This window comes from Canis lupus, chromosome 19, assembly GCF_048164855.1.
Source record: "Canis lupus baileyi chromosome 19, mCanLup2.hap1, whole genome shotgun sequence".
In the NCBI taxonomy this organism is placed as follows: domain Eukaryota; kingdom Metazoa; phylum Chordata; class Mammalia; order Carnivora; family Canidae; genus Canis; species Canis lupus.
In genome coordinates, this window is record NC_132856.1 from 38,078,316 (window position 1) to 38,105,711 (window position 27,396).

The following is a 27,396-nucleotide window of genomic DNA, read 5'->3' on the forward strand; positions in this document are numbered from 1 at the left end:
TAATAGATACACACAATAGCTTTTCTCCAAAATAACTACCCTCCTCACCACCCCCCCCCAAAAATGGCAGTGCCAATAACTCAATAGTCTTACTCATTTTCAGGGTGCCACTCCAATATCTTTGTACAGCCACAAATGCATTTTTTTCGGCATAGAAAAAAAAAATCCTGCACTAGGCACCAGGGCAATACCAAAAGCCCCATAACAAATATCTAGATTATGCACTGACACTTCCTGCAAATGAAAATTCATGATGCTTGGGACTCATTTCCTCCACAGGCTTCCGAAAACAGAAAACATCTTTAGGGCTTTTTTGCATTTTAAATTGCAGCCGCAGCAGCCAAGCCAGCATCCAGAGAAACAGTCAAGGCAGGCAGCCTGCACCCCTACACCTAGGAGAGACAGGTCCCTCAAGGCCCAGGCAGGAATCATCCAACGGTAGGCTGGCATCTAGGTACCAGGGCAGAGCCCCAAGGGGGCCTCCGTGTGCAAAGCCCCCTTCTGACTTTGGGTCAGGCCACCACCACCACCACCCGGGCAGGTGTCCCAGGCACTTGCCTACCTTGAGTCACAACCTCCTCACTGAGACACAAGTCAAAGTGAGAGTGGTGGCAAAGGCAGAGGGATGGGCGTTTACAAAACCAATTCTTGCTAAGTAAAGAAGGAGAGAGAGAGTCCAAGCCAACACAGGTCGGCCTGCCCAGCACCCGGAGCAGGGGGCCAGCAGCGCAGCCAGCAGCAGTCCCCCGCTGGGGAGGAATCCCGCAGAGCCTTCCCTTAGGCTCACCCTTGGGAATGCTGTGAGTCCACTGAGGTTGGGGGGGGGGGGTGGTGCGGGGAGTGGAGGTGCGTCCCCGGCCTCCAAGGAGGAGGTAGGAGGGCTGACCAGAAGCTGCTACGGCCGCCGTCGACCCAGCCAGCCCGGCCGGCGTGGTGGCTGCACGTGGTGCCCAGGCCCGGCTGGGGAGAGGAGCCCCGGAGCGGCAGCGACTCCCCAGGCATTGCTAGGTTACCGACGTGAGCACAGCGGCGCTGGGAGCGGGAACACGCTCCACCCGACCCCCCGGCCGCGATCCCCAGACCCGGCCTCCCTCTTCCAGGGGCGGGGTGTGCTTCACCCACCGTCGCGGAGAGGGAAACCGGGCAATCCTAGAATTTTCCGGATGCCACTGGAGACCAGGGGGCGGGGAAGGAGAGGAAGGCGAGCAGAGGCTGGAAAGGGGGCTCGGGCTGGGGATTCACAACCATCCCCCTTCCCTCGCTCGGGAGCGTTGGGGGAAAGTTGAGCCCGAGGACACTGAACCCGAATCACCTCGGCCCGCCGCCCCTCCGGCGCACGGTACTCCAAGGACTCCACGGCCGCCCCCACCCCACAAATGCAGAATTAACTCTGACATTCAAGGCCTGAAGGGGAGAACGGAGTGGCTGTCACGCATCTCCCCTTCCTATGTAGATGGCACCGAGCTAGAAGCATCCTCTCCAACCCTCTCAACCCACCCAGTGCATCAGAGACGGGAGGGGGTGGGAAGGAAGAGGAGGACCATGACAAGGATGAGATTTGGCAGCGGGTGCCCAGGCTCTGCTGCTCACCGTTCGCGTGGTCCGCTTGCTGCTGCCGTTGGTGGTGCATGTTTTTCATCATCATCATCATCATCATCCACGAACATTTATTGAGCGCCTACTGTGTGCAGGGCACGGTGCTGGGCGTTGGGGCGGGTGGGGGGGAGGAACGGGCAAGGGGGTTTACCAATAGGTAGGAGCCGCGGTCCCTGCCCTTATGGTCGCTTCGGCAGGGGGTGGGGAGGGACGGGGACGGATAGCAGAAAATAAGAATAATTTGTAAAAACCGCTCGCCACCCACGCTCCCTCTTTTCCAAAAATGGAGCAAAATAAACTTTTTTTTAAAAAAATAAGATCAGATGTATATATTATCTTAATAATATATACATATAAATTTTTATTGTTATTATTATTTTTTTTTTTTTTTTTTTTTTTTTTTTTTTTTTTGCTGCAAAGGAGAATTGGCTTGGTGTGTCCCCCCGCCCCCCCTTCTAGCGGAGGGACGCCGCGGAGATGCCGGCCCGGCCGCCGGGGCCGCTCGGAGCGCCCCCCATGCCCGCCCGCCCGCCCGGTGCCCGGTGCCCGGTGCCCGCCGCCGCCGCCGCCGCCGCCCGCGCCGCCGCTGGCTCGGGACCGCGGGCGCCCCGCGCTCACATCCGGGGACGGAGGCGCTCGCTCGCTCGCTCGCTCCGCGCCCGCCGCGCCGCGCCGCACGCCGGCTTCGCCCTACCGACGCTGCGCGCCCGCCGCCGTCCCCTCCTCCCCCGCCCGCCGAGCCTCCCACGGGCCGCGCCGCCGCGCCGCGCCCCGCCGCGCCCCGCCGCGCCCCAGGGGCCGGGCCCGGCCCGCGCTGTCCCCGCTCGGCCCGCGCGCCCGGTGGCCGCCGCCTGGGGCTCGGGGTGCCGCCGCCCCGCCGGCTCGCAGGACCCGCGGGCGCCCGGGGGCTGAGCGCGCTCCGGCCGCGGCCGCCGCTTAACCCCGTGCGCGCCGCGGCGTGCGCCTCCCGGCTCCCCGGCGGGGGCGGGCGGGGCCTGCGGAGCCGCGGACCCGGCTGCGGATTAACCGCTCCTCCCCTGCATTTCCGCGGGGCGGGGGCCCGGGGCGGGGGGGCGGGGACGCCGCGCTCCGGCTCCCGCGCGGGCCCGGGCTCCGGCGAGCGCGTCCTCCGCACACCTGGAGGAGGCCCCGCCCCCCGGGGGCGCAGGTGCCTGCGGGCGGCCGCGGCTCCCCGCCCCCTCCGCTCCCCGCCCCCCGCTCCCCGCTCCCCTCTGGCTCCCCGTGGCGGCGGGGGATGGGGGAGCTCTGCGCCCTCGAGACCAGCCACTGCCCCCAGGTAACGGCACCTTGAGACCTAACCGCGTGTCCAGAGCGTCCCCACCTCCAACCCGCGTCGACCCCGGCGCCGCCACTGTGGGCTCAAGGACTCAGGGGGTGACGGGGGCACTTTCCCCTCCTCCTCGTGTCTCCGCACCCACCCCCTCCCCCCACGTGTATCTGCCGGCAGGTACGAGGAAGTGAAGGCCAAGGTCCTGCCGACAGGGAGTGTTGCTGCAAGGAGCTGCTGGCCGCCGCCGAGGAGAGCAGGAGAGCGCTCTTTGGGGTGGGGGCTTCTGCGAACGGCAGCTCCTGTCTAGAAGGGAAAACGCTGTATCTGCTGGATGACTGATAGTTCTCATTTAGCGTTGAGCTGGCTGTTGGGAGAAGGGCTTCTGCTTTACTTCACAAGATTCGATTTATTTGCTTTTGTTCCGATCTGCATGTTCCCACAGCGTTTTAGAACGTTTGAGCACAGTGTCTTTAAAGCAAAAAATAAAGCAAAAATCTCAGCGTGACTGAAGAGGATAAGACGAGTTTATGGGAAGGTGCTCCTTGGCCAAAGAAAGCCTGCTGGGCATCAATTGTTCGGGCCACCTGGGGAGAGAGACTGGGGACCAAGCATAAGGCTTTCCAGGGGCCTTCCTCAGAGGGGCAGGGGACTGGAAGGGTTAAAACAGGCTCCTTGTCCTTGTCTCTTCTTCTGTTTTTAGTTTTTGGTTTTTGTTTTTTTTTTTTTTCTTCTTCTTCTCCTCCTTCTTCTTCTTCCTTTTTGGGGAGGTGGAGAGGCAGGGGAAGAGCCCCGCGGCCTAGCAGTAATATAAAGCCGGCCGGACTACCTCACCTAAGGCTGCCCATGAGCCCAAATCTGAAGGGACAGAAGCTGGTTGCCTTCAAAGAACTTTCCCACCTACAGACCTTAAGTGCTGACGCAAGTATAAAATTCACACAGTTACCTGTCACTTTTGGATGGTCTAGGGCCTCGCCTCTTGGGAGACCTGTTCTGCAAAATCCCACCCTAATATTTGCTCACAATTCAGTTCAGCCAGCGACCCCTAGGCTAGGTGTGGTCAGGCCAAATTCACCGGTACATCCTCTCCCTTATGGAGATGCAGTCTAGTGAAAGAAGAAAAGCGTGTGTCCACCTGTAATACCGTGTGGAACCGAGGAGCTGTATAGGTATGATGAAAAATGCTATGCAAGCATCAAAGAGGTTCACTGTAATGAGGAAATCTGAGACGTTTTCACAGAAGACATGGCATTCTGATTCTTAAAAATTGATGAGGTGAGGAAGGGGGAGGGGTGAGCTGATGGAGCACAGGGCAATTTTAGGGCATGGAAGCTATTCTGTATGATACTGTAATGAATATAGCACACTATGCCTTTATCAGAACACATAGAATGTACAACACAAAGAGTAAATGTAAAATATGGATTTTAGTTAATAACAGTGTATCAATATTGGCTGGTGAATTGTAACAAATGTACCACACTCATCCAAGATGTTACTAATAGGAGAAACAGTTGGAGGAGGGAGTATATGGGAACTCTGTACTTTCTCTGCAATTTTTCTGTAAACCTAAAACTGCTCTTAAAAAATAAAGCCTGGGGCACCTGGGTGACCCAGTCGGATAAGTGTCTGGCTTTAGCTCAGGTCATAATCTTGGGGTCCTGCGATGCAGGATGCGGCGTTGCAGTCCAGGTCCCTGCTCAGTGGGGAGCCTGCTTCTCCCTCTGCCCTTCCCCTCTGCTTATCCTCTCTGTGTGTCTCTCAGATATATAAATAAAATCTTAAAAAAAAAATAATAAAATCTATTACAAACAGGTGACTAATTTTATTGGGCTTTTGGGGAATGAGTGAAGGCGGGGGAGACTGAAGTGCAGGATGGGATGTGTTTGAAAATAAGCAGGAGTGTGGCAGGGTTGAGGGGCAGCCCTCCCAGGCTGGAGGAGGAAGGAGGCTAGGTCCACAAAGGCAGTCAAGAAGCATTGCTGGCTCGCTAAGAAAACCAGATTTATCTTCTCAGCAGTGGGAGCCTGGTGAAGGTGCTTAAGCTGAAAAGCAGCACGATTAATTGTGACTTGGGTCTCTGGGTTTTGCACTTTAGATCTTAAAGACTTTGTAGAATTCGAATCTTTAACATTGTTCCATCGTACCTTCTGAGTCCCATCTTTACATTGTCTCCAGCCAGATTTTTTTTGGGGGGGTAGGGGGGTGAGGGGAGGACTTGATCCAGCACACCCCTGAATGCTTTGGCCCACTGGGTAATTTAAATATTCCTTTCCCCATACTAATGTGAATTACTGGATAAATAAATAATAGCTAATATTTTTAAAGGCTTCCTATGTCCCAGGCACTAGTATGGCTGCTTTACACATATAAACTCATGTAATTCTCATGACAAGCCCAGGAGACAGGGCCTATTAACATCCTCACTTCACAGATGATAAAACCAAGACACTGAGGAGTTAAAGGACTTTCCCAAGACCACACATTTATTTGGTTGCTGAGACAGTAAGACCCAAAAAAGACTAAAATAAAGGATTTCAGCTCCAAATCAGCCACACGTGTTAAGACCCAAATATGTCACGAACATGCTATCGTGGGGCTTTAATCCCCATGCCCTCAGACATAAAACACTCCCCTTTAAAGGCACTGAGTGGGCCTTCTGGAAGTGGTTCCCTGCATGTATTTCACTTTTTAAAACCTTGCTGATAGCCCAATCCAGAGCCTTATGACCTCACACCCATAGATCACTAAGTAGACGCCCTACCTCCGTTCCTCCTTTGGTAATAACCCATCCTGTGCTCAAAAAAACACCATGCCACTTCCGTAACTGAAAAAAGCCTGGTTCCTCCTTCCTTCCATGTCCAAGCTAAAATCCTCTGACTAGTGCTCAACCTTATCACCTCGCACCATTCACCTTCACCGTGGTCAGCAGTCTCCTCATTAGACCGTGAACATGCTGTGCTCATTTCTGACTCTGCTCTGGCTCGTGTTTATTCGTTGACCTGAAATCCTGTCTTGCTGACCTCTAACTAAACCCTACTTTAACAAGTCCCCACCAAGTCCCAGCCTTCTCCCAGAAGCCTTCTTTGATTTCTCCAGCCACTGCAAACACAGGTGCACCCACCCCTGCCTCCACCTCCCCTTGATTACATACCTTCTTGTGTCCCGTTTGATTGCTTATTGGCTATGAATCTTGTGTATCCAACCACGGTGTGGGTCCTTAAGCAAGGATCACCTCCTTAGCCGTCTGCCCCCACTGTCAAGTGTTGTGCACACAGAAGACACTAACACTCTGATTAATCTGCACTGGATCATAAAAGCCCACAGATATCACTAGAAACTGTCAGGTAATATTTACAAAAATCCCATAAGTTTTTGGCAAGACACATGGCCCTTAGATGGTATATACATACATATAGATATATACTCAAAGGGAAAACTGGGTCTTTGGGACTCTAGGAATCCTAATTAAGGAAAATAAATAAGCAGATCCTAAAGGCTCTATGTAGAATATACCTATAAATGAACTGTGAAGCTGGGTCTCAGTGAGTCTCTCCATTCTCAGGCCTTCATGCCCTGATCCACTAACCACCAGACAAGTAAATAAAGGGGGTCAGGACATGCATTCCAGGTAAAGGAATGGTATTCACAAAGTTAGGCAGAAAAGTCCAGAGCATGTGCAGTAATCAGTAAGGTGGTCAGGCTGGGAGCTGGGGGTACTTCAGAGATTGTGATACTAAGTGAGACTGCACAGACAGGATGGAATGGGATAATGGAAAGTCCTAAACCTCCAGCTCACCAGTCTGTGTGTTGTCCTGGGGTCCAGCAGTTCTCAAGCTCTTTGGTCTGAGGACCCCTTTACACTCTTAAAAATTACACCTTGGCGCACATCAGGTTCCTGGGATCAAGCCCCACATTGAGCACCATGTAGGGCTCCATTCTCAGCAAGGAATCTGCTTCAGGATTCTCTCCCTCTCCTTCTGCCTGCCTCCCGCCCCACCCCCACTTGCTCTCTCTCTAAGATAAATAAATCTTTAAAAAAAAAATTATGGTAGACCCCAAAGAGCTTTGTTCTATAAATTATATCAACAGGTATTTACCATATGCAAAAATCAAACAGAAAACATTTAAAAGTCATTTATCATTCACTTCAAAATAGTAATAATCCCATTACATGTTAACATTTTTTAAAGAAAAGTAACTATAATACCCAAAACAAAACAGTGAGAAGAATAGCATTCCTTTACATTTCTGTAAACCTCTTTACTGTCTGACTGTAAAGAAGACACCTGGATTCTCATACAGTCAATCCATAGTACTAAGATGTTGGGTTAAAGTATAGGAAGAACATCCAGCCTCATATAGTTATCTAGTTGGAAAAGAGAGAAGCGTTCTAATAGCACTTTCAGATAATTGTAGATATTCTTCTTTGCTATGACATTAAACTTGACTGTTAAAGGTTAGTTGAAATATGGAATTTGAAACCATAGCAGTGAAACTTCTCATACTGTTACATTAAAATCTATCAATTTATATTGTACTTTGAGTGGATCTTGTTACTCCATGCATAATTTGGTAACATGCATTGGTCATTTGGAAAATATTGGTTCACTGAGTTACATAGACTTTCCAAATGTTGACATATTTCATTATACAGTATTTTTAAAAACCCACATTCTTGTTATCAACACCAATCTCATCAGAAAGTCTTTAAATATTGGGAAGCTGTCAAGCTCTCAGTGGTAGATAGAAGTTTTTCAAAGTTCTAATTTTCACTTGAAAGCTCAAATTTTATAATTGGCACAAATACTGTCAAGTTTTTTCTTTGAGGTAACTGGCTCACTTCATTCATTTTCAGGAAAGTAGCTGCCAAAAACTTAAGTATGAATAACCAAAATTTGTCAGTTAAAATGGTGTCCCATGAAAAAAACAACCCGTCCAGCTCCCCACCTCAAACCATCACAAAGTAAGATAACCATTGTATGCAGCAGAAATGTTTTATGCATATGTCCTAATTTGTCACCTAGAATATTAAGAAGACATCTACACAAGGGTTGAGATTTAATAAAACTAGTAATTTTTACTGATTCTTCAAGGACAGTCTTAGGTAAAATTGGCAACATTTTTCTTGTGAGTGCATGACAGACATTGTGCATAATGCAATGGCCACCAGTATGCTTCGATGTCACTGCCTCGATTCGTGTTAAGACGCCAGCAGTTGTAACTACTGTTGAATTTGCACATATCAACACACTAGAAAAGGCAAATAAGTCTTAGTGGTACTATGAAGATAGATATGACCTCGGAGACCCCTTGAAAGGGTCTTAAGTTCCCACAGGTGGAATTACTAGATAATCTACAAGATGTTCAAATATTTCACGGGACATATTTATACTAAAAAATTATTTGTGTTTATTTGAAATTCAAACTTAAAAAAAAAAATTCAAACGTAATTGGGTGTCCTATATTTTTACTTGTTACAACTAGCAATCTTACATCTGGGAGGCGCATAGACCACACCTTAAGAATAGCTACTATGGGGCCATTTTGGAGCTGAGAAGTAATATCAAAGTTGTGCTTCATGAAAATAGCTCTTACCACAATGGGCAAGATGGATCAGAGGGTGGAAACATTTGTAGGTGCCCGATGCTCTGTTGTTACTTCTTAAGTGCAGTTATTGAGAGGAGCAATGCTATTCCAAGCTCAGGCAAGAAAAACCTGCCAAAAGCAGCTCCCAGCCCCTATCATCTACCTAGCAACCCTCCTTCCAACACACCCCACTTCAGGACTTCTTGATTATAACTGACTTAGCCCCCACCCAGCACAATTTAAAGGCCTCGTTTCTTGCTTTAGCCAAATGGAAAGTAGAGGCCAGCTGGTCTTTATCCTTCATCAACTAACTCTTCCCTTAAGGAGCAGGATTTACATTTCACATCAAACTAAGTAATTCCCATTCCTTTAACTGGTTCATTCCCATCCCCCTTGGCCCAATTCTTAAATCTTATCTATGACTCTCTGATGCACTAAATCCTCTCCATTTCCCTGGTTGGGAAATCCTGGAAGAATCTAGTGTACACAGTCAACACCCCATTATCCACGCTGACTGAGGGAAGCAGTGAAGGGGACAAGACTTAAGTTTCCCATCTGTGAAATAAATTGGGTTATAAAACATAATCTCTAAAGGTTCTTACCATTTTTTAAGATTTTATTTATTTATTTATTCATGAGAGACACAGAGACAGAGGCAGAGACATAGGCAGAGGGAGAAGCAGGCTCCATGCAGGGACCCTGACATGGGACTCGATCCCGGGTCTCCAGGATCATGCCCGGGGCTGAAGGCCGCACTAAACCGCTGAGCCACTCAGGCTGCCCATGGGATATTTTTGATTACTAATTCAATCTCGTTACTCATAATTAGTCAGGATTACTGGCTGGTTGGGATTGGTTACTATATTCAGTAGTAGATGAAGCTCAACCATTGAACCACCCAGGCTTCCTGGTTTTTACCATTCTAATGTGGTGTATTGGGCAGCCTAGATTTTACAGTCAGATTGATAAGGGGCTCAAATCCTGGAATTAGAGGCCACCAGCTATGTGATTTGGGAAAGTCATTTACCCTCCTTGTGTAAAACAGGAATAACATCACCCATCTTATTGATTTGTTACAAAGATTTAAAACAATACTGTAGAACCTCTGACACCATTAAGCTGAATCACGTACCTTATATGAATTCAAGTATAGGCAGTTACAGAAAAAGGAAGAGAGAAAGACAGGGTTCCATTTAAAAAGTGCTATCAGGAGTCTTAACTCTTACCTTTATGCCTTGACTTTAACTCCTTATCCCATTAATATCAATCCACCATAGTGGCTCTCCTTTTTATTAATAGCATCCTGTCATTCAGCATAGTCCCAAAACAACAGAACACAGTTGAGTTTTTTTTTTTTAAATAATCTTCATATTTTGCTTAATTTTAATTTCTGGTACACATTTTGGTATATAAGATTCAACTGTCCATATTCATAACCCCAAATCAGATACAGTAGAAGGATGGAGATAATAGTAAAATGGGTATTTACATACATGCACATAAGTACAGCCCCATGGCACAGGCTGAATGTGGAAGTGAACACACACACACACACCCAACATTGAGTTTAGTCAATGTACAGCCACCTCCAGTTAAAAGCATTAGCTAACCACTGGAAATAAAACAGGTATATTCACACACTGTAATGGAAAAATAACACAAGTCTGCCTCCTAATCAACCACTAGAGCAAATTTAGGAGGATGGGAAGTTGGGAGATTGAGTCAATAAACGTCAGAAATGTTGTAGTTCAAACATTATAGTTTCCTCCGCGTTTCTTCAGAGCAGTTGTTTAAATATTCAATTCATGAAACAAAAACTGGAGGTGAAACTGCCCCAGTACCTGTCACACCTGGTGCCACCATCTGGGTATACCTGCTTACGTTTCTTACTTTAAGGAAATAAAACCTAAGTCACAAATCTTCAGTACTGACATAATCTCTTCATCCTTCAATTCAAGATGTTTGGTGAATATTATGTAGGAAATAAAAATATTAAGAATCTTCACTTTATCAATTTTACTAACAAAAGCCTTAGAAATAAGCAGCACAAATCTTGAGTGCTTTGAACCCCTTAAACTTCCCTATCACTAACAAAGTAGAGGGTACTTAGCCAATTTAGGAACATTTTCTGTTTGACAAAAAAGATATGAAAATGCAGTCACTTCTGCTTAGCTTCATGATTATGGTCATAAGTGGTGCTGAAAATTGGCATTGGACCTTGGTTTTGAAAATTTGATAAAATAGGGGCACCTGGGTGACTCAGTGGTTGAGCATCTATCTGCCTTTGGCTCAGGTCATGATCCCAGGGTCCTGGGATCGAGTCCCACATCCAGCTCCCCACAGGGAGCCTGCTTCTCCCTCTGCCTATGTCTCTGCCTCTCTCTGTGGCTCTTATGAATAAACAAATAAAATCTTTTTTAAAATTTTTGATAAAATAGCCAAATCTTTATATATCCTAGGTTATTAGAACATATGTGCAGAAAAAAAAATACACCACTTCTTAAAAGGTTCCAATTTGAGAAACTTTTATAAATGAGGAGGAACATTGCAGGAGCCAGAAATACTTATTTGAAAAGGACTCATTATACAAACTTAGATAACTCACTAAGGATTATCTGTATTGTGTTCTAATAACCAGGTTGGCACTGTGTTGCATCCAAAAACATGGACCTTCCCATTTGTCAGTTTTGTCTTCTTTTTTTTTAGGTTGCTATTTTTAATTTGTGTTTATAATACACTGAAGACATCTTAGTCCATCATGTATTGAGCAAAATAACCACCATGGCAGGGAGACACACATGGTAGTCTTTATTGTCAACATGTCTTATAAAACTGAATAAATATTTGTTAGTGTTCCATTTTGATAAATACAAGAAACACATGGGGTTGAAAAGGAAACATATCAAGAGCTCCATAATTTTTCAAATACTGACACTACTCTAGTGGTAAATAACAAGGAATGCCGGGGTGGTTGGGAGAGTTTTGCAAACACACAACATCAGAAACAGACCAGGCCTTCCATGCGGCACAGCAACCAAGTAACTAACAGAACATTGGACATCTTTTCCCATGAAGCTAAATACCTAAGTGGTATAAAAGGTGTTTCGGTTTCTTGACTTTCTACCCATTATTACAGCTCACTATAGACTGCTGAAGGCAAGGTGAACGAAAGAATCCTACAGGAGAAGTTAGAAGGGTGAGGTCCTCCTTCTGGCCCCTCTTCACTGACTTCCTACGACGTGGCAATGCTACACATTAGAAGCAGAGAAAGGGCAGCAAGGGTGACAGGCCCGAACCCGGCTGGGCTCATCCCAGGAGGGGCGAGCTTCCACATCCAGGCTGGCTCACGAGGTCACAAGGAGTCAGAGGGCCATGCGAGACGGGGATGGGCAAGCGTTCTGCGAAGTACAAGGCACAAGCCCCGTGGCTTGCCAGCCTACTGGCCACCACAGCAGCACCACCTGAGAACCTGCTAGAAATGCAAATCCTTGGCTCTCCCCAGACCTAGTGAATCACAAACTCCGCCGCGGCCCGGCACTCTGTATTCTAACAAGTCCTCTGAGTGCTCCTGATGCATGCTAATGCTTGGAAACACGGCACTGCACAGATGAACTGACTTTCAAGAGATTTCTTTGGTTGTAGCTTTCTGCGGTTCGGGTAGGTTCCACCAATGTGAGAAATGCAAGTACCCTCCTGTTGCCGTGGCGCGTACCCTGGGAGGGGCACAATGGCCCATTCTCCTCTGTCCTCTTCCGGATTCTCACAAAATCCTAGCAAAGTAATGCAGTTGGGCCCACTTCGGGGAATCCCAGAGCACTGATAATGTGTGGATCATGCAACGCAGGCCGTCTTTGAAGGCTGGGAAATATTCTATCATGAAGCCAGCCCAACAACCTGATAGAAGCAGTTTCAAAGGATACCAGAAAAATCTAATTCTACGCATTTCCACTCAGTGCATTGATGCCAGAAATTCCATCATTACAGCTTACAGCTTTAGTCCAACACCTGAAAGCCACTATCCCTGGAAATAGCACAGTGAGCCCTTTACTTCTCAGGTAAGGGAGGGAGAAGGAAGAGAACATGAGTGTCTTGCCCTCAGGAAGCAGGATGCCAGCCCTACTTTGGGAAGCATACCCTCAGGGGAATATCTGGGGTCACTACAGGCAATTTTTGCTAACTTCACAGTGTTGCCAAAGGCCAGGTGTGCACACAGAACATCACAGGTGTGTAGAAAACCTTAAGGACTGGTGCAGAGAGTCGCAGGAAAAAGGAGTAAGAATGACTAGACCAGCAGAGACTGAACCAAACAGGCTGATTCCTACTTTGTGATGCCCTTGGAGAGATAGAAAAAGTCCTGACCTCTCAAGGAAATGGGTGCTCCCATTTCCTTTGGTCTTCTTCCCTATCTGTCTGTGTATTGGTTATACTGCTCTCATGCAATATTGCATTTACTCATGGCTACTCAATGAGGAAGAGAAAATCCCTCATTTTACTGAGGAAGAAGTGGGCAAGGCTGCCGGCAATACAGAGCAGAGCTTACTTAGATTTGAACCCTGACTTTCTGACTCCTACTTCTTTTGTCTCGACGTGTTTTCAGTCTGGTACGCACCCTCCTGCCCAGATGATCTGTGCATTCCTGCTCAGCTCCACACTCCCTTAGGGAGAGGGCTGCTAGGGCTCCAGAGCCCTGGTGCAGAACGTGAATCCCAGGCCACCATCACTGGAGCAGGTTCCCGATCTGCTCCCACTGTGTACCTCCTGCCTGCTTTTTAGAGCACAGAGCTTAACGACTCCACAGATGGGCAACTCTGTCAGCCATGGAAAAGAGATTCTGCTACACATAATTGTACTCTGAAAATATCACTGTGGAAGTGTGTAGCTGAGTCACAGATTTGGCAGGGGAACTTCACGCAGGCGAGGCACTTCTGGGGACGAACTGCACAGGCTCTGCAAGGTGGCCCAGGGCACGGTCCTTCCCTGAGTCAGGGCAGAGGGTTGCTGAGGTCAAGCTGGAAAGACATTCTTTGCCTTATCAGTGAGGTCAGGACATTTGGTTCACACGCAGAAGCTTGGCCTAAACTTTTTCAAAATTCCTTCTGAGCTACCATTCTAATATATACACAACAGAAGGCTTTATTTTGTTATCTGCTCACCCTGTATCATTTGTATGACTCAAGCTCCCCTCTCTGTGACAATGGAGATTACAAATCCATACTTTCAAAGTCCTGCCCTTTAACCTGTGCTCCAAGGCCATACCACCCCAGGCTGCCAGGCATGCTCACCATCGAATCTAAGTGGAATATCTTAAACCAAAGTAAGCTCTCATTATCCTCAACAAACCAGCTCTCCACAGCAACTTCTAGCACAACCATTTTCTCAACCATCAAGCTTGTGGTGAAGTTGTCTTTCCCGTCAATTTGCATGTTTGGTTCACCACCACTGATGCCTATTTCCTGAGCATTTTCTTCCTATTGCTGCCTGACTGACCCCTATTAAATCCATCACGGTGCTGTTCTCCAATCCAACGATTCATGCTGGCCTTACAGCCATGAAAACAGCCCTTCTCAGCCCTGGCTACAGGTTATAGAGCTTCTTAAAACTTCCAGTATTGGGGCACCTGGGTGGCTCTGTCAGCTAAGTGTCTGCCTTGGGCTCAGGTCATGATCCTGGGGTCCTGGGATCGAACCCCCAGGGAATCTGCTTCTCCCTCTCCCTCCCCACCCCCCGCTTGCTCATTCTGTCTCTCAAATAAATAAATAAAATCTTTTAAAACTTCCAATGTCCAAGCCCCATCTCCCCAGAAAAGTCTGGTTTGGAGTGGAGGGTCCTGGGCAATCAGAGCCCAGTCATCAGTGTGACTGAGAATCACGGTCCTGAATGACAGTACTTTTCAAACATGAGAGTGGGGGAATCTCCTTTGAATCCTAATAAAATGAATATTCAGACTCAGAAGGGCTGGGATGGGCTTGAGATGCCGAGTTTCTCACAAGCCCCAAGGCAATGAGCAGACTTCTAGGTCCCAGAGCACACTTTGGGTCTCCAGGCCCTCGCCCAGTGAGTATAGGAGCAAGAGCATCGCCAGAGGGGGGAGGTGGGGCTGGGAGGGCAGGCAGTTGTGGTAGCCAGCCCTCCAGCCCTCTCTCCTTTTCCAGGTTTCCTGCTCTCCCCAGGTCTGCTCCTGACTCCTCCCAGCACATGAGCCAGCCTCACCACCTGGTTTCCTCAGGAAGCCTGACTCCCTTCTCTCTGCCTTGTTAAACCTGACCTCCCTGCCAGTTTCCAGCCTAGGCCCTTTCCTGCCCTCAGACCTTCCTCAGCCACTTTGGGGTTTATGGTGATGACCGTCCCATCGTGCAACAAGCTCTGAAGCTGAAAGAAGGAAGAGAAGACAGAGAGAGAGATGGAACCTGGGCAGCATTGTTGACACATTGTGACTCCTAGCAAGTCACTTTCCCTTTCTGAATAATGCCCCACATGGCCAAAGTCCATCTGCTAAAGGCTAAATTAGAGCAGTGGTCTTTAAAAAAAAAAAGAAAGAAAAAATACTTGAGACGCCTGGGTGGCCCAGCGGTTGAGCGCCTGCCTTCGCCCCGGGAAGTGCTCCTGGGGTCCCATATGGGGTCCACATTGAGCTCCCTGCAGGGAGCCTACTCTTCCCTCTGCTGTGTCTCTGCCTCTCTCTGTGTGTCTCTCATAAACAGATAAATAAAATCTTTATTTAAAAAAATCACTTAGTTTATCTTTAAAATCTCCTCAGAAATTTGCTCCAACAGAATGGTTCTCCAGACGTGTGAGATGAATGGCAATACTCAAAATGCAGACATGGCATCAGCAGAAGCTATTTCTCACAAAGGTGAAGTCTTAGCTCTAGAGGAGTTCTAGGGATCACTGGTCCAGCTGTCCCTCTCCCCATCATTTTACTAATAAGGAAGCTAAGGCCCCAAGAAAAGAATAGCTTCCTCACATGTCCAGTTGGTTAGTAACAGATTCAGAACCAGACTCCAGATTCCTGAATTGAAATTCCTGAGTTTGTGATCCAGTAACCATATAGTTCTCCTTTCAGAACAAGAAACTTTTGCTCCTTCTAGATGCAGCATCCATCTTCCTACGTGGTTAGTAGAGCCACCATTGTATTAAGCAAAAACCATGCCAGCGCACCGTGATTAGCCAGGCTGAACAGACCTCAGGAAACATCGGGAAGATGTTACAAGATGGCAATCTGCAGTGTAGGACACCCTGCCCCTCGCAGAATCCTCCCGCCCTCTGTAAGAGGTCAGGCCCCACAGTTCAGTGTGACGCCTAGCTTCAAGGTTCCCTGCAAGCTGGCCTATCCTAAGTTTCCAACATCCCTCCCTGCCAGGACATCACACTCAAACCTACTGTTTCTTACCCATACCTTATGCCATTGCTGCTCCTTAAACCAGATTGTTCCTTGGTACGGGAACCCACCTGGATGAGGTTAAATCTGCTACCTGACCTTTGACATCCTGAAGTTCAGAACTGAACCAACCCACTTCTCAGTCTTAACAGGGTCCAGGCCTCACAATGGTTCCATCCTTTCAGGACCCATGAGCATGATCTTTCCAGGATAAAGAAGTTTTTCTTTTCTCTGTTGGCTTCCTAATGCCACCTCAGGTGAAGCTCTACTGTGTGGAGCCCAGACAATTGTCAAGCTGTGGCCAGAGATGTTTAATTGGATTTTAAAAGATGAGAAAGCAGCAGGGAGCTGATTGTCAGCCTTCTGACAAGGCCCAGCGACATAGGTGGCCTGGCAGCACGGAGGACGGGTGTCCTGCCCAGTGTCGATTACTGTCTCCATCTGGGGGCAGGGAGGGCTGAGGAAAGGAGGGGGCATGTGGCAGTGGCAGTGGCAGTAGGGCCTTCTGTAAACTCAGGGCCACATTGCCCTATATTCTGCTTTTACTCCCAGAATTGGGCTTTCTCAGAAAGCAACCAAGATTTCCCTTATTAACTCATCCCTCCTCATAAGAAAGATTTCTCTAAGCATTAATATCAATAATTCATTTTTATATTTTTTTCTTAAAGATTTATTTATTTTTTAGAGAAAGAGAGAGAGAGAGTGAGGGGGAGGGGCAGAGGGAGTTAGAGAGAATCCCAAGAGACCCCACTGAGCACAGAGTCCAACATGGGGCTCGATCTCACGACCCTGAGATCATGACCTGAGCTGAAATTAAGAGTTGGACTCTCAACCGACTGAGCCACCAAGATGCCCCTTTTTATATGGTTTAATAACACTTCCATTTCCATGCTACCTCTAAGCCTCGCTAAGTGTCTGAGGTAGGTGGTCAGGGAAAATAAGATCACCCCCAGTTTACAAAGGAGTAAACTAGATTAATTCAGCTGAGACATGACTTTGCCCAAGGTTATACAACTGGTAAATGGTTGAGCCAGAACTGGAGATCAGTCGTCACTGATGAAAAGGTAGATAAAAGCCATTTCATACACGACATGTATACAATTTCAATTCTGCATCTCAATACTATTTCCCAGAGACAGAAAGCTCCCTTTGTTGTCACCGTGCAGGGAGAGCAGGCTGTGCCCTAAAGGCTAATTAAAAACGGAGGTTCCCACATATACCCTTCATCCTTGGATTGACAGAGACTTTACACAGAAACACAGACATTTCCAGGGCACCTGAGGCTGTCTGTGTACTGCACTGCTTCTAGGCCCTGAGGAGTTTACCAGTCCACGAGAAAGCTAGTGGCTGGGGAGAAGGACTTGTGGATGTTACTCTGGGATGGAATGTATAGTGTGGTCCAGGTTTCTAGACTTCTCTTCAAGATGAATATGGCTATGGCAGATCAGATCTGCCACTGGGTATGTGAAGTGATTCTTTTACATTATTTTTCTCAGGAAGACCTTAGGAGAAAACCATGGGAACAAACAGATTTTCCTGGTGCTGAACTTAAAGATTGCCACCCCCACACAACACACGCACATACACATACACATACACATACACATACACATACACATACACACACCATTTTTGAAGGCTTGAAGGATGATACTTTTCCTGAAAGCATGGACAGCATTCCAGCATCCCTCCCTGTGGGGACATCCTGCTCAAATCTGCTGTTCCTCACACGAACCTTATGCCATACACATACTTCTCACACATACCTTTCAGCTTTGGCTGTGAAAAGATTTTCGCCAGTCAGTATGATCTACACATCACTGAGAAGACATAGGGTATAGCAATAGCCCTGAAAGGAAACTGGGTAAGTAAAGGCCAAGAGCAATGGTTCAGAGAAGACAGGAATATTGAAGTTTTTTTCTTAGACACCAACTAAGACAAAACAGCCAGAAATACTGACACTTTTCAGAGAGCTTTGTGTGCCCAAGGCACTTGGATTTCAACATGCATTTTGGGGATGTAGCTTCTATAAGTTCATGACATTGAGAAAATGCAAAAGAGACACTATCCTAGCCTCAAAATTTACAATCTAAATCTGCTTAAGAAAAACTCAAGAGACTTCAGGTTTCAAGAGGACAGAGTAAGTTATTTCCACTCCCATTCCCTTTCCAGAAATTAATTCTGAAAATAATAAGGGAAAAAAATTCATCTTTGATAAAACTTAGACATTTGTAACCCTGAGCCACAATACATGAAGAGAGAAAACCCATGAAGAAAGGTTAATGACTTAGAGCAGAATACAATAAAAATGTAGTACCTCCAGGGAGAGATTCCAACAAGAAGCAAACCAATTCAACAACCCTCAAAACACAGAAAATCATAGGAATTGGTTCGCCATGAACTGTAAAGAGCTGTGGTTGAGGTTCTAGTCTGACTACAGTAGAGCAGCTTGATGAAAATATCCCACCTACAAATAACAATTATAAAATCAAGACAAAAAAAATTTTTTTAACTCTGAAAGCATTGGGTATTGACCTAAAGAAGGCAGAAACTGTAGGGAAGTTAACCCTTAAAGGATGGAAACTGCACTTAGTGAAATTTGATGTTTGTGGCTTTCCAAGGGCAGTACCTTATTTGCACAGTGTGAGCTGGCACAAAACTGTCGTCTCACTGCCTTGAAGAGTTAGAGGCAGACTGCAGGTTACCAGAGAGATTGGAAAGTTATAAGGAAAAATCCCAGAGAAGAGGTCTCCACAGAGTGTATGATCCCCAAAATCTGAGTGATTACTGTACACAAATCCTCTATGGACTACTGTACTATCATTTCATGAGGGAGACTCCAGGAGACCCAACAAAAACCTGAGCTAGAAGAATTTAGTGCAAATTTCAGTTGTTGATCCAGAGTCTGAAAAAACTTTCATTCACAATGTCCTGCGCACAATCAAAAGGTGTTAAATACAAAACCCAGAAATATGTGATGTATAATCAAGGAGATGAAGAAAGGATTTGTAGAAAACAATTCTAAGCACAGATGTTGGAATTAGTAGACAAGACTTTTCATTATAAATGTATCTAGTGGCTTACATAAAAACATAGATATAATGAATGAAATGAAGCAGACTCTCAGCAAAGAAATTAGAAAATGAATGAAAAGTCTAGAACTACAAAATATAGTAAGAGAAATTTTAAAATTTACTAGATGGGCTTAAGAAAAAAACTGGAAGGGGACCTGGGTGGCTCAGTTGATTAAGTGTCCAACTCTTGATCTCAGAGCTGAGTTCAAGCCCTAAGTTGGTCTCCACGCTGGGTGTGGAGCCTACTTAAAAAAAGAAAATTGGAAATGGCAGAAGAAAGACTCCATGAACTCTAAGATTGATTGGAAGTAATTTACTCAATCCAAAATATCATGAGATAAAAGACTGAAGTAAATAGAAGATGCTCAGGGACTCATAGCTCCATGTGAAGCAGCCTAACATAACTGTCAAACAGAGAGAAGAGAAAGAATAGGACAAAAATAATCTTTGAAAAAATAAGGGCTAAAATTTTCCCAAATTCAGTGAAAAATGTCTAAGAAGCTCAGAAAAATGCAAGTGGGATAATCACCAAGAAAAAACACCAATGCACATTTTGATCAAACTGTACAGAGCCAAAGATAAAATCTCAAAAGCTGCCTAAGAAAAACATCATATTACATACAGACTAAAGAATAACAAAATAAATGGCAGATGACCTCTGATCAGAAAAATTAAGTACAGAAGACAATGGAAGAGTGTCTTTAAAGTGTTAAAAGAAAAAATCAACCAAGTCAGATTCCTATATTCTTCAAAAGGAAGGTAAAATTAAGTCATTTTCAGATAAATGAAAACTTAGAGAATTACAACCTCACTATAAGAAATGCAAAATGAAGTTCTTGGAATAAGGAGATCTTCAGATACTAGATGGACCCTAATGTATCATTTATTAGAAATGATACATATCCAGGTAAATGCAAATTACTATGCTTTTTCTCTTCTTCTCCTAATTTATTTTAAAGATATAAGACTATTTAAAATTTATATCATAATACTATATTATGGAGTTTATAATGCATATAGGTGGAAAATACTTGAAGCTAATAGCAAAAAAGAAAAGAGAGATAAGTAGACTATACTCCTGTAAGTTTCCTATATTTTATGTAAAGTAGTGAGATATTAATTGTAAGCTGAGATAAGTTTAAAATATGTATAATAATCCCTAGACCAACTGTTAAAAATATGCAGACATAAAACTAAAGGAAATTAAAATGGAATATTAAAACCTGTAAAGTCAACTCCCCTAAATGGAAAAAAAAAGTAGAAACCAAGGAACAAAAATCATATCAGACAAATAAAAAACAAATGAAAAAAAGAGACCTACATCCAAACATACCAATTATTACTTTAAATGTAGATTAAATAAATACAATAATTAAATAGGTTTTTCAGAGTAGTTAAGAAAGCATGATCCAACTATATGTCATCTTTACAAAAGGCTAAAAAACATTACCAAGATGAATTGAATTACATCAATCGTCCCCAGATTGATCTATTTAATGCAATACAATCCAGATAACAATAGTTATTATTATTATTATCATTATTTTGAAATCAACAAGCTGATTCCAAAATTTATATGGAAGTGCCAAGGATGTGGAGTAGTCAAAATAGAAATAGTTTTTAAAAATGCACAATTTGGGGTGCCTGGGTGGTTCAGTCGGTTAAGCATCTGCCTTCATCTCAGGTCATGATCCAGAGGTCCTGGGATCGAGCCTCACCTCAGGTTCCCTATTCCACAGGGAGTCAGCTCCTCCTCTCCCACCTGCTTGTACTGCTCTTTCTCTCTCAAATGAATAAATAAAATCTTTTTAAAAAATAAATAAATAGGGGCACCTGAGTGGCTCAGTGGTTGAGCATCTGCCTTCGGATCAGGTCATGATCCCAGGGTCCTGGGATCGAGTCCCACATTGGGCTCCCCACAGGAAGCCTGCTTCTCCCTCTGCCTCTCTGCGTCTCTCATGAATAAATAAATAGAATGAAGAATGAATGAATGAATGAATGAATGAATGAATAAATAAATAAACAAATAAATCCCACAATTTGAAGGACTTACTCTACCTGACTTCAAGACCTATCATAAGGTTAGAATAATCAAGGCAAAAAGATATTGACATAAGGAGAAAAAGGTCCATCATAAAAGGGAAAGAAAGTACAGAAACTGACTCAAATTTATACAGTCAATTGACTCTTGATAATCAAAATTTGCCAAAGCAGTTCAATTGGAAAGGAAGATACTTTTCAATAAATGGTACTAGAAAAACTAGGTATCTATGTAAGATTTGACAAGGAACCTTAATCTCCAACCTCACACTATACCAAAAAAGAAAAAAGAAAAGATTCAAGATGGATCAGAAACTAAAATATAAAAAGTTAAAATTGTAAAGACTTTAGAAATAAACATAGGATTATATCTTTGCAAACTGGAGTTAGGCAGAGATTTCTTAGGACACAGAAAGCAATATCCATAAAAAAGAAAAAAGTGACATATTAGGCTTCATCAAATTAAAACCTTTGTTCATTAAAACAATCATTAAGAAAATGAATAAGCAAGCCATAAACTGGGGGGAAATACTAACAAAACATAACTGAAAAAAGGGTTCATAACTAAAATGAAGAATTCCTACAATTCAACAAAGGTTAAAAAGACTGTCAGCACCAAGTCTGGACAAAGATATGGATTAACCACAACTTCCGTGCAATACTGCTTTTACAGAGCAGAAATCCACAAAGAGAAACCTCCTTGGGAATCAGGTATCAGGGTAGGAAAATCTAAACTGTACCAACAGGTTGCTGGAGTCTCAGTGTGGACAAGCCTGAGGGAGATAGAACTCCAGGAGGACCTGATCATCCTGGGGAAACCCAAACTTCTGTAAGCTTTATCTCTAGAAGCTCTAGTAGGTCCTCCAGTGAATATCAGAGAAAAATCCCCTTGTGTTTCTGGAAATGGGAGGGGGAAAAGGAGCCATTCTGAAATAGGCCAGAGCATTCTGTTCTTAAAAAGGCCTGCCCCCAGGAGAAACTATTTTACCAAGCCTAATCTGCCGGAATTTTATCAAAACTTAATTACCTGGAATAAAGGAAACATTGAACTCCAGCTCACTCTAGCCATCCTATTCCACCTAAGAAGGGGAAGACAGAGAAGCACTTGGGAAGTTCATAGGCTAGAGGCATAGGCTCACTAAAACATCGAGACTGCATCATAAGACTATGAAACACTTCCCTTCCCCCACATCTTACCATTACATTTCTAAAGGCCTATTTACAGAAGTTCCTTTTACATAGTTCATCACATTCATCTATCAAGAAAAAAATTACAAGACTTACTAAAGAGGCAAAAATTACAGTTCAAAGAGACAAGTATCAGGACCAGAGTTAGGTATGGCAGGGATATTGGAATTGTCATAGTAAAATCACTGTGATTAGTATGCTAATGGCTCTAATGCATAAAATAAGCAGCATGCAAGAACAGATGGGAAGTATAAGCAGAAAGGCGTAAGTTTTAAGAAAAAAAAATGCTGGAGGAAAAAACCCCACTATAATAGAAAAGAAGGACTATGATGGGTTTATTAGTAGAGTAAACATAGGTAAGGAAAGAATCTCCAAGCTTGAGAAACTGCAAAAACTGAAAAGCAAAGAGAAAAAAAAAAAAACAAAAAACCACACATTAAAAAAAAAAAAATAAGAAAAGAAAACAGAGTAACCAAGAGATGTGAATTAACTACATATACATGTAATGGTAATACCAGAAGAAGAAGAAAGAGAGAAAGGAAGAGAAAAAAAATATTTGAAGCAATAATGCACAGGAATTATCCCCAAATTAATGTCAGACACCAACCTATAAATCCAGGAAGCTCAAGGAATACCAAGAAGGATAAATGCAAAAACAAACAAACAACCTATATGTAGACATATATTCAAACTACAAACAAACAAACAAACAAAAAAATCAAAGCTAAAGAAAAAATCCTGAAAAAGCCCGAGGGAAAAAACACCTTATCTACAGAGAAACCAAGATAAGAATTATAGCGAATTACATCTGGCTTCTCAGAAAGCATGCAAACAAGAAAGGGATGTAGTGAAATATTTAATGTTTTTTTTTTTTTTGAAATATTTAATGTTTTGAGACAGAAAAACCATCAACCTAGAATTCCATACTCTGTGAAGTAAAGAGTGAAGAAGAAATAAAGCATAAAAATAAAGAAGAAATATGGCTGAAAACTTCCTTGTCATGGGAAAGAAATAGACATCTAGGTCCAGAAAGCTCAGAGTTTCAAGTAAGAGGAAACCAAAGAGATTCATATCAAGACAAAATTATAACTAAAATACCAAAAGTTAAGGATAAAGAGAGAATCTTAAAAGGAGCAAGAGAAAATAAATTGTTACATAAAAGGGAAACCCCATAAGGCTATCAGCAGATCTCTCAGCAGAAACTCTGCAGGCCAGAAAAAAGTGGCATGACATATTCAAAGTTTGGAAGGGAAAAGGTCCAACCAAGAATGCTCTTGGTTGATTATTGATTAACAAGTTAATCATGCAGAATTGAAGGACAGATAAAGAATTTTCTAGGCAAGCAAAAGCTAAAGGAGTATATCACTACTAAACCAGCCTTACAAGAAATGTTAAAGATATTTCTTTAAGCTGAAAAGAAATGGCACCAATTAATAACAAAAAAAACATACAAAAGTAATAATCTCAATGGAAAAGGCAAATCTGTAGTAAAGATAGTGGATAAATCAATCAATCAATAAATTTAGTAAAGTTGCAAGAAACAAAATTAATATACAAAAATCTACTGTGGGGCACCTGGATGGCTCAGTCGGATAAGCATTCAACTCTTGATTTCAGCTCAGGTCATGATCTCAGGATGTGGGATCGAGACCTGCATCAAGCTCCACACTGGAGGTGGACCTACTTGGGATTCTCTCTCTCCCTTTGCCCCTCCTCCTTTCTCTCTCTCTCTCTTTCTCTCTCTCTCTCCCCCTCTAAAAAAAAAAATCTATTGCATTTCTGTATGCTAATAATAAAATATCAGAAAGAGAAATCAAGAATACAAGCTAGATGCTTACAACCACATTAGAAAGAATAAAATATTATAAATTTAACCAGGGAGGTAAAAGACGTAAACACTGAAAACTATAAGACATTGATGAAAGAGCTTGAAGATAATACAAATAGAAAAATATTCCATGCTTATTAGTTGGAAGACTTAATATATTGTTTAAATGTCCATACTACCCAAAGCAATCCACAGAATCAGACCAATCTCTATCAAAATTCCAATGGCATTTTTCACAGAACTAAAACAACAATTTTAAAGTCTGTATGGAACTACAAAAGACCCTGAAGAGCCAAAGCAATCTTGAGAAAGAACAACAAAGCTGGAGGTATCAAGCTCTCTGATTTCAAACTATGTTACAAAGCTAAAGTAATCAAAACATTATGCTATTGGCATAAAAACAGACACATGAACCAATGGAGTGGAATAGAGTCCAGAAGTAAACCCACACATATATGATCACTTAATTTATGGCAAATTAATTTACGATGAGTACAAAACGGAGAAAAGAACTATCTCTTCAATAAATAGGGTTCAAAAAACTGGACAGCTACATGCAAAAGAATGAAACTGGGACACTTTCTTATATCAGATACAAAAATTAATTTAAAAAATGGGACACCTGGGTGGCTCAGTGGTTGAGCATCTGCCTTTGGCTCAGGTCGTGATCCCAGGGTCCTGGGATTGAGTCCTGCATCAGGCTCCCTGTGAGGAGCCTGCTTCTCCCTCTGCCTATGTCTCTGCCAATCTGTGTGTCTATCATGAATAAATAAAATTTTTCATGAATAAATACATTTTTAAAAATTAATTTAAAATGGATTAAAGACTTGAATGTAAGGCCTAAAATCATAAAACTCCAAGAAGAAAATATAGGCAGTTAAGCTCCTTGGCATCTGTCTTGCAATGTTTTCATTTTGTTTTATTTGTTTGTTTTTGGATATGACTCCAAAGGCAAAGGCAAAAGAGAAAAAATAAAGAAATGGGTCTATAACAAACTAAAAAGCTTCTGCATAGCATAGGAAGTCAGCAATTTAAAAAAAAGCAATCTACTGAATAGGAGGAGGTATTTGCAAATCATATTCTGATAAGGGGTTAATATTAAAAATATATAAAGAACTCACACAATTCAATAACAAAAAAAGCCAAACAACCCAATTTAAAAATGGGAAGGGAATTTGAATAGGCCTTTTTCCAAAAAAGACACTCAGATGGCCAACAGGCACATGGAAATATGTTCCACATCGTTAATCATCATGGAAATGCAAATCAAAACCACAATGAGACATTATATCATACATGTTAGAATCACTATTACCAAAAAGACAAGAAATAACAAGTGTTGGCAAGGATGTGGAGAAATAATAACCCTTGTGCATCTTAGGGGGAATGTAAATTGGTGTATTCACTGTGGAAAACAGTATCAGGTTCCTCAAAAAATCAAAAGTGGAACTACTAAATGATCCAGCAATTCCATTACTGGGTATCTACCTATTTTTTTTTTAAATTTTTTAAGGTATTTATTTATTTATTTATGATAGTCACAGAGAGAGAGAGAGAGGCAAAGACACAGGCAGAGGGAGAAGCAGGCTCCATGCACCGGGAGCCCGATGTGGGATTCGATCCCGGGTCTCCAGGATCGCGCCCTGGGCCAAAGGCAGGCGCCAAACCACTGCGCCATCCAGGGATCCCGGTATCTACCTATTCAAAGAAAAATGTCCACTAATTTGAAAAGATACATTCACCCTAAGTTTGTTACTACATGATTCACAATAGTCAAGATAAAGAAGCAACCCAAGTGTTCATTGATGGATAAATGGATAAAGAATGTGTTATAGGGCAGCCTGGGTGGCTCAGCGGTTTGGTGCCGCCTTTGGCCCAGGGTGTGGTCCTGGAGACCCAGGATCGAGTCCCATGTCAGGCTCCCTGTGTGGAGCCTGCTTCTCCCTCTGCCTGTGTCTCTGCCTCTCTCTCTGTCTCTCTGTGTGTGTGTCTCTCATGAATAAATAAATAAATCTTTAGAAAAAAATGTGTAAAAAAAAAAAAAAGAAAAAAAATGTGTTATATATAATGAAATATTACTTGACCATAAAGAATGCAATCTGATGGCCATGTGTGGCAATATGGATGGTGTGAGGGTATTATGTGAAGTGAAATAAGTCAGAAAGAAAAAGACAAATGCTACATGATTCCACTTATATGTCAAATCTAAAAAGCAAAGCAAACAAAACCCAGATACAGAAAACAAACTGGTTGTTGAAAGAAGGGAGGGAGGTTCAGGGCAGGGGGTAGTGATGGAAGAAATGGGTGAAGGGGATCAAAAAAACTTCCAGTTATAAAATAAGTCATGGGGATGTAATGTACAGCGTGAGGAATGTAGTCACTAATATTGTACTGATTTTGTATGTTGACAGATGGTAACCAGACTAATTGTGGTGATCATTTTGCATTGCACACAAATGCCAAATCACTGGACACCTGGGTGGCTCAGCGGTTCAGTGCCAGCCTTCAGCCCAGGGCGTGATCCCAGGGTCCTGGGATTGAGTCCCACATCGGGCTCCCTGCATGCAAAGCCTACTTCTCTCTCTCTGCCTGTGTCTCTGCCTCTCTCTCTCTCTCTCTCTGTGTCTCTCATGAATAAATAAATAAAACCTTTTTAAAAAAAGTCAAATCACTATGTTGTAGACCTAAAAGTAATATAATATTGTGTGTCAATTGTACCTCAATAAAATAAAATACAAAACAATGAATATTCTAGAAGAAAAAAGAAAGAAAATGGATGGACTTTCTCATAACACAGTATAATACAACCAGAAAGCAATAACAAAATGGACCCCAAAGCTCATATATTAGAAAAATAATAAAACATATATGTGATAATTTATGGCTTAAAAAACCAATCAATATTATTAAATAATCAGAATTACTTGTAAAATGCAACTAAATTAATGATGGTTGATAGACCTGAATGTATATATAAAAATACAATAAATATTAAGAATTATGATCTACCCAAGCCCTTCAAAAACTTATAAAAAGAATGGAAGATTAAGCCCAAATGGAAGGAAGGAAATATTGAAAGCTGTGTAAATTAATGAAATAGAAAACAAAGAAATGATAAAGATTAGTATCAAACACAGAAGATGTTTCTTAAAAATAATTCATAAAATAGACAAATCTCTAACATATTTGGGCAACACACACACAAAAGAGAATAGGTAAATTAGGAATATTAGTGATGATAAATGTATAATTTATGTAATGTTAACCAGCAATCAACTTCAAGATGTCAGTGACCTAAAAAAATAAAAGTTTATTTCTTACTCATCTAGTTGAATGTGGGCATTCTGGTTCGCAGGAGGTTTTCCTCCACTCATTAATTTATGGAACCAGGTTTATTCCATCTTGGAGCTCTTGC

General features: G+C 43.3%; 1 protein-coding gene and 1 long non-coding RNA gene across 20 annotated transcripts in view; one reads left to right on the forward strand and one right to left on the reverse strand.

The window, feature by feature from the left end:
* CACNA1D (calcium voltage-gated channel subunit alpha1 D) overlaps positions 1-2,008 on the reverse strand; it is a 302,032-nt gene extending 300,024 nt beyond the window's left edge. For 10 of the 19 annotated variants that reach the window (XM_072785874.1, XM_072785873.1, XM_072785860.1 and 7 more), the window contains exon 1: positions 1,591-2,005. In XM_072785874.1, coding sequence (XP_072641975.1) covers positions 1,591-1,657 — 67 coding nt within the window. In that variant the 5' untranslated portion in view covers positions 1,658-2,005. Of the gene's footprint in view, positions 1-1,590 lie in introns of all 19 variants that reach the window. The other 9 variants (XM_072785856.1, XM_072785861.1, XM_072785864.1 and 6 more) reach the window with 4 other exon arrangements.
* A 630-nt stretch (positions 2,009-2,638) lies between these two features.
* LOC140611326 (uncharacterized) lies at positions 2,639-3,392 on the forward strand. Its single transcript, XR_012012600.1, has 2 exons — positions 2,639-2,893; positions 3,065-3,392. It is a non-coding gene; the product is annotated as an uncharacterized lncRNA (long non-coding RNA).
* Positions 3,393-27,396: the final 24,004 nt, after the last annotated feature.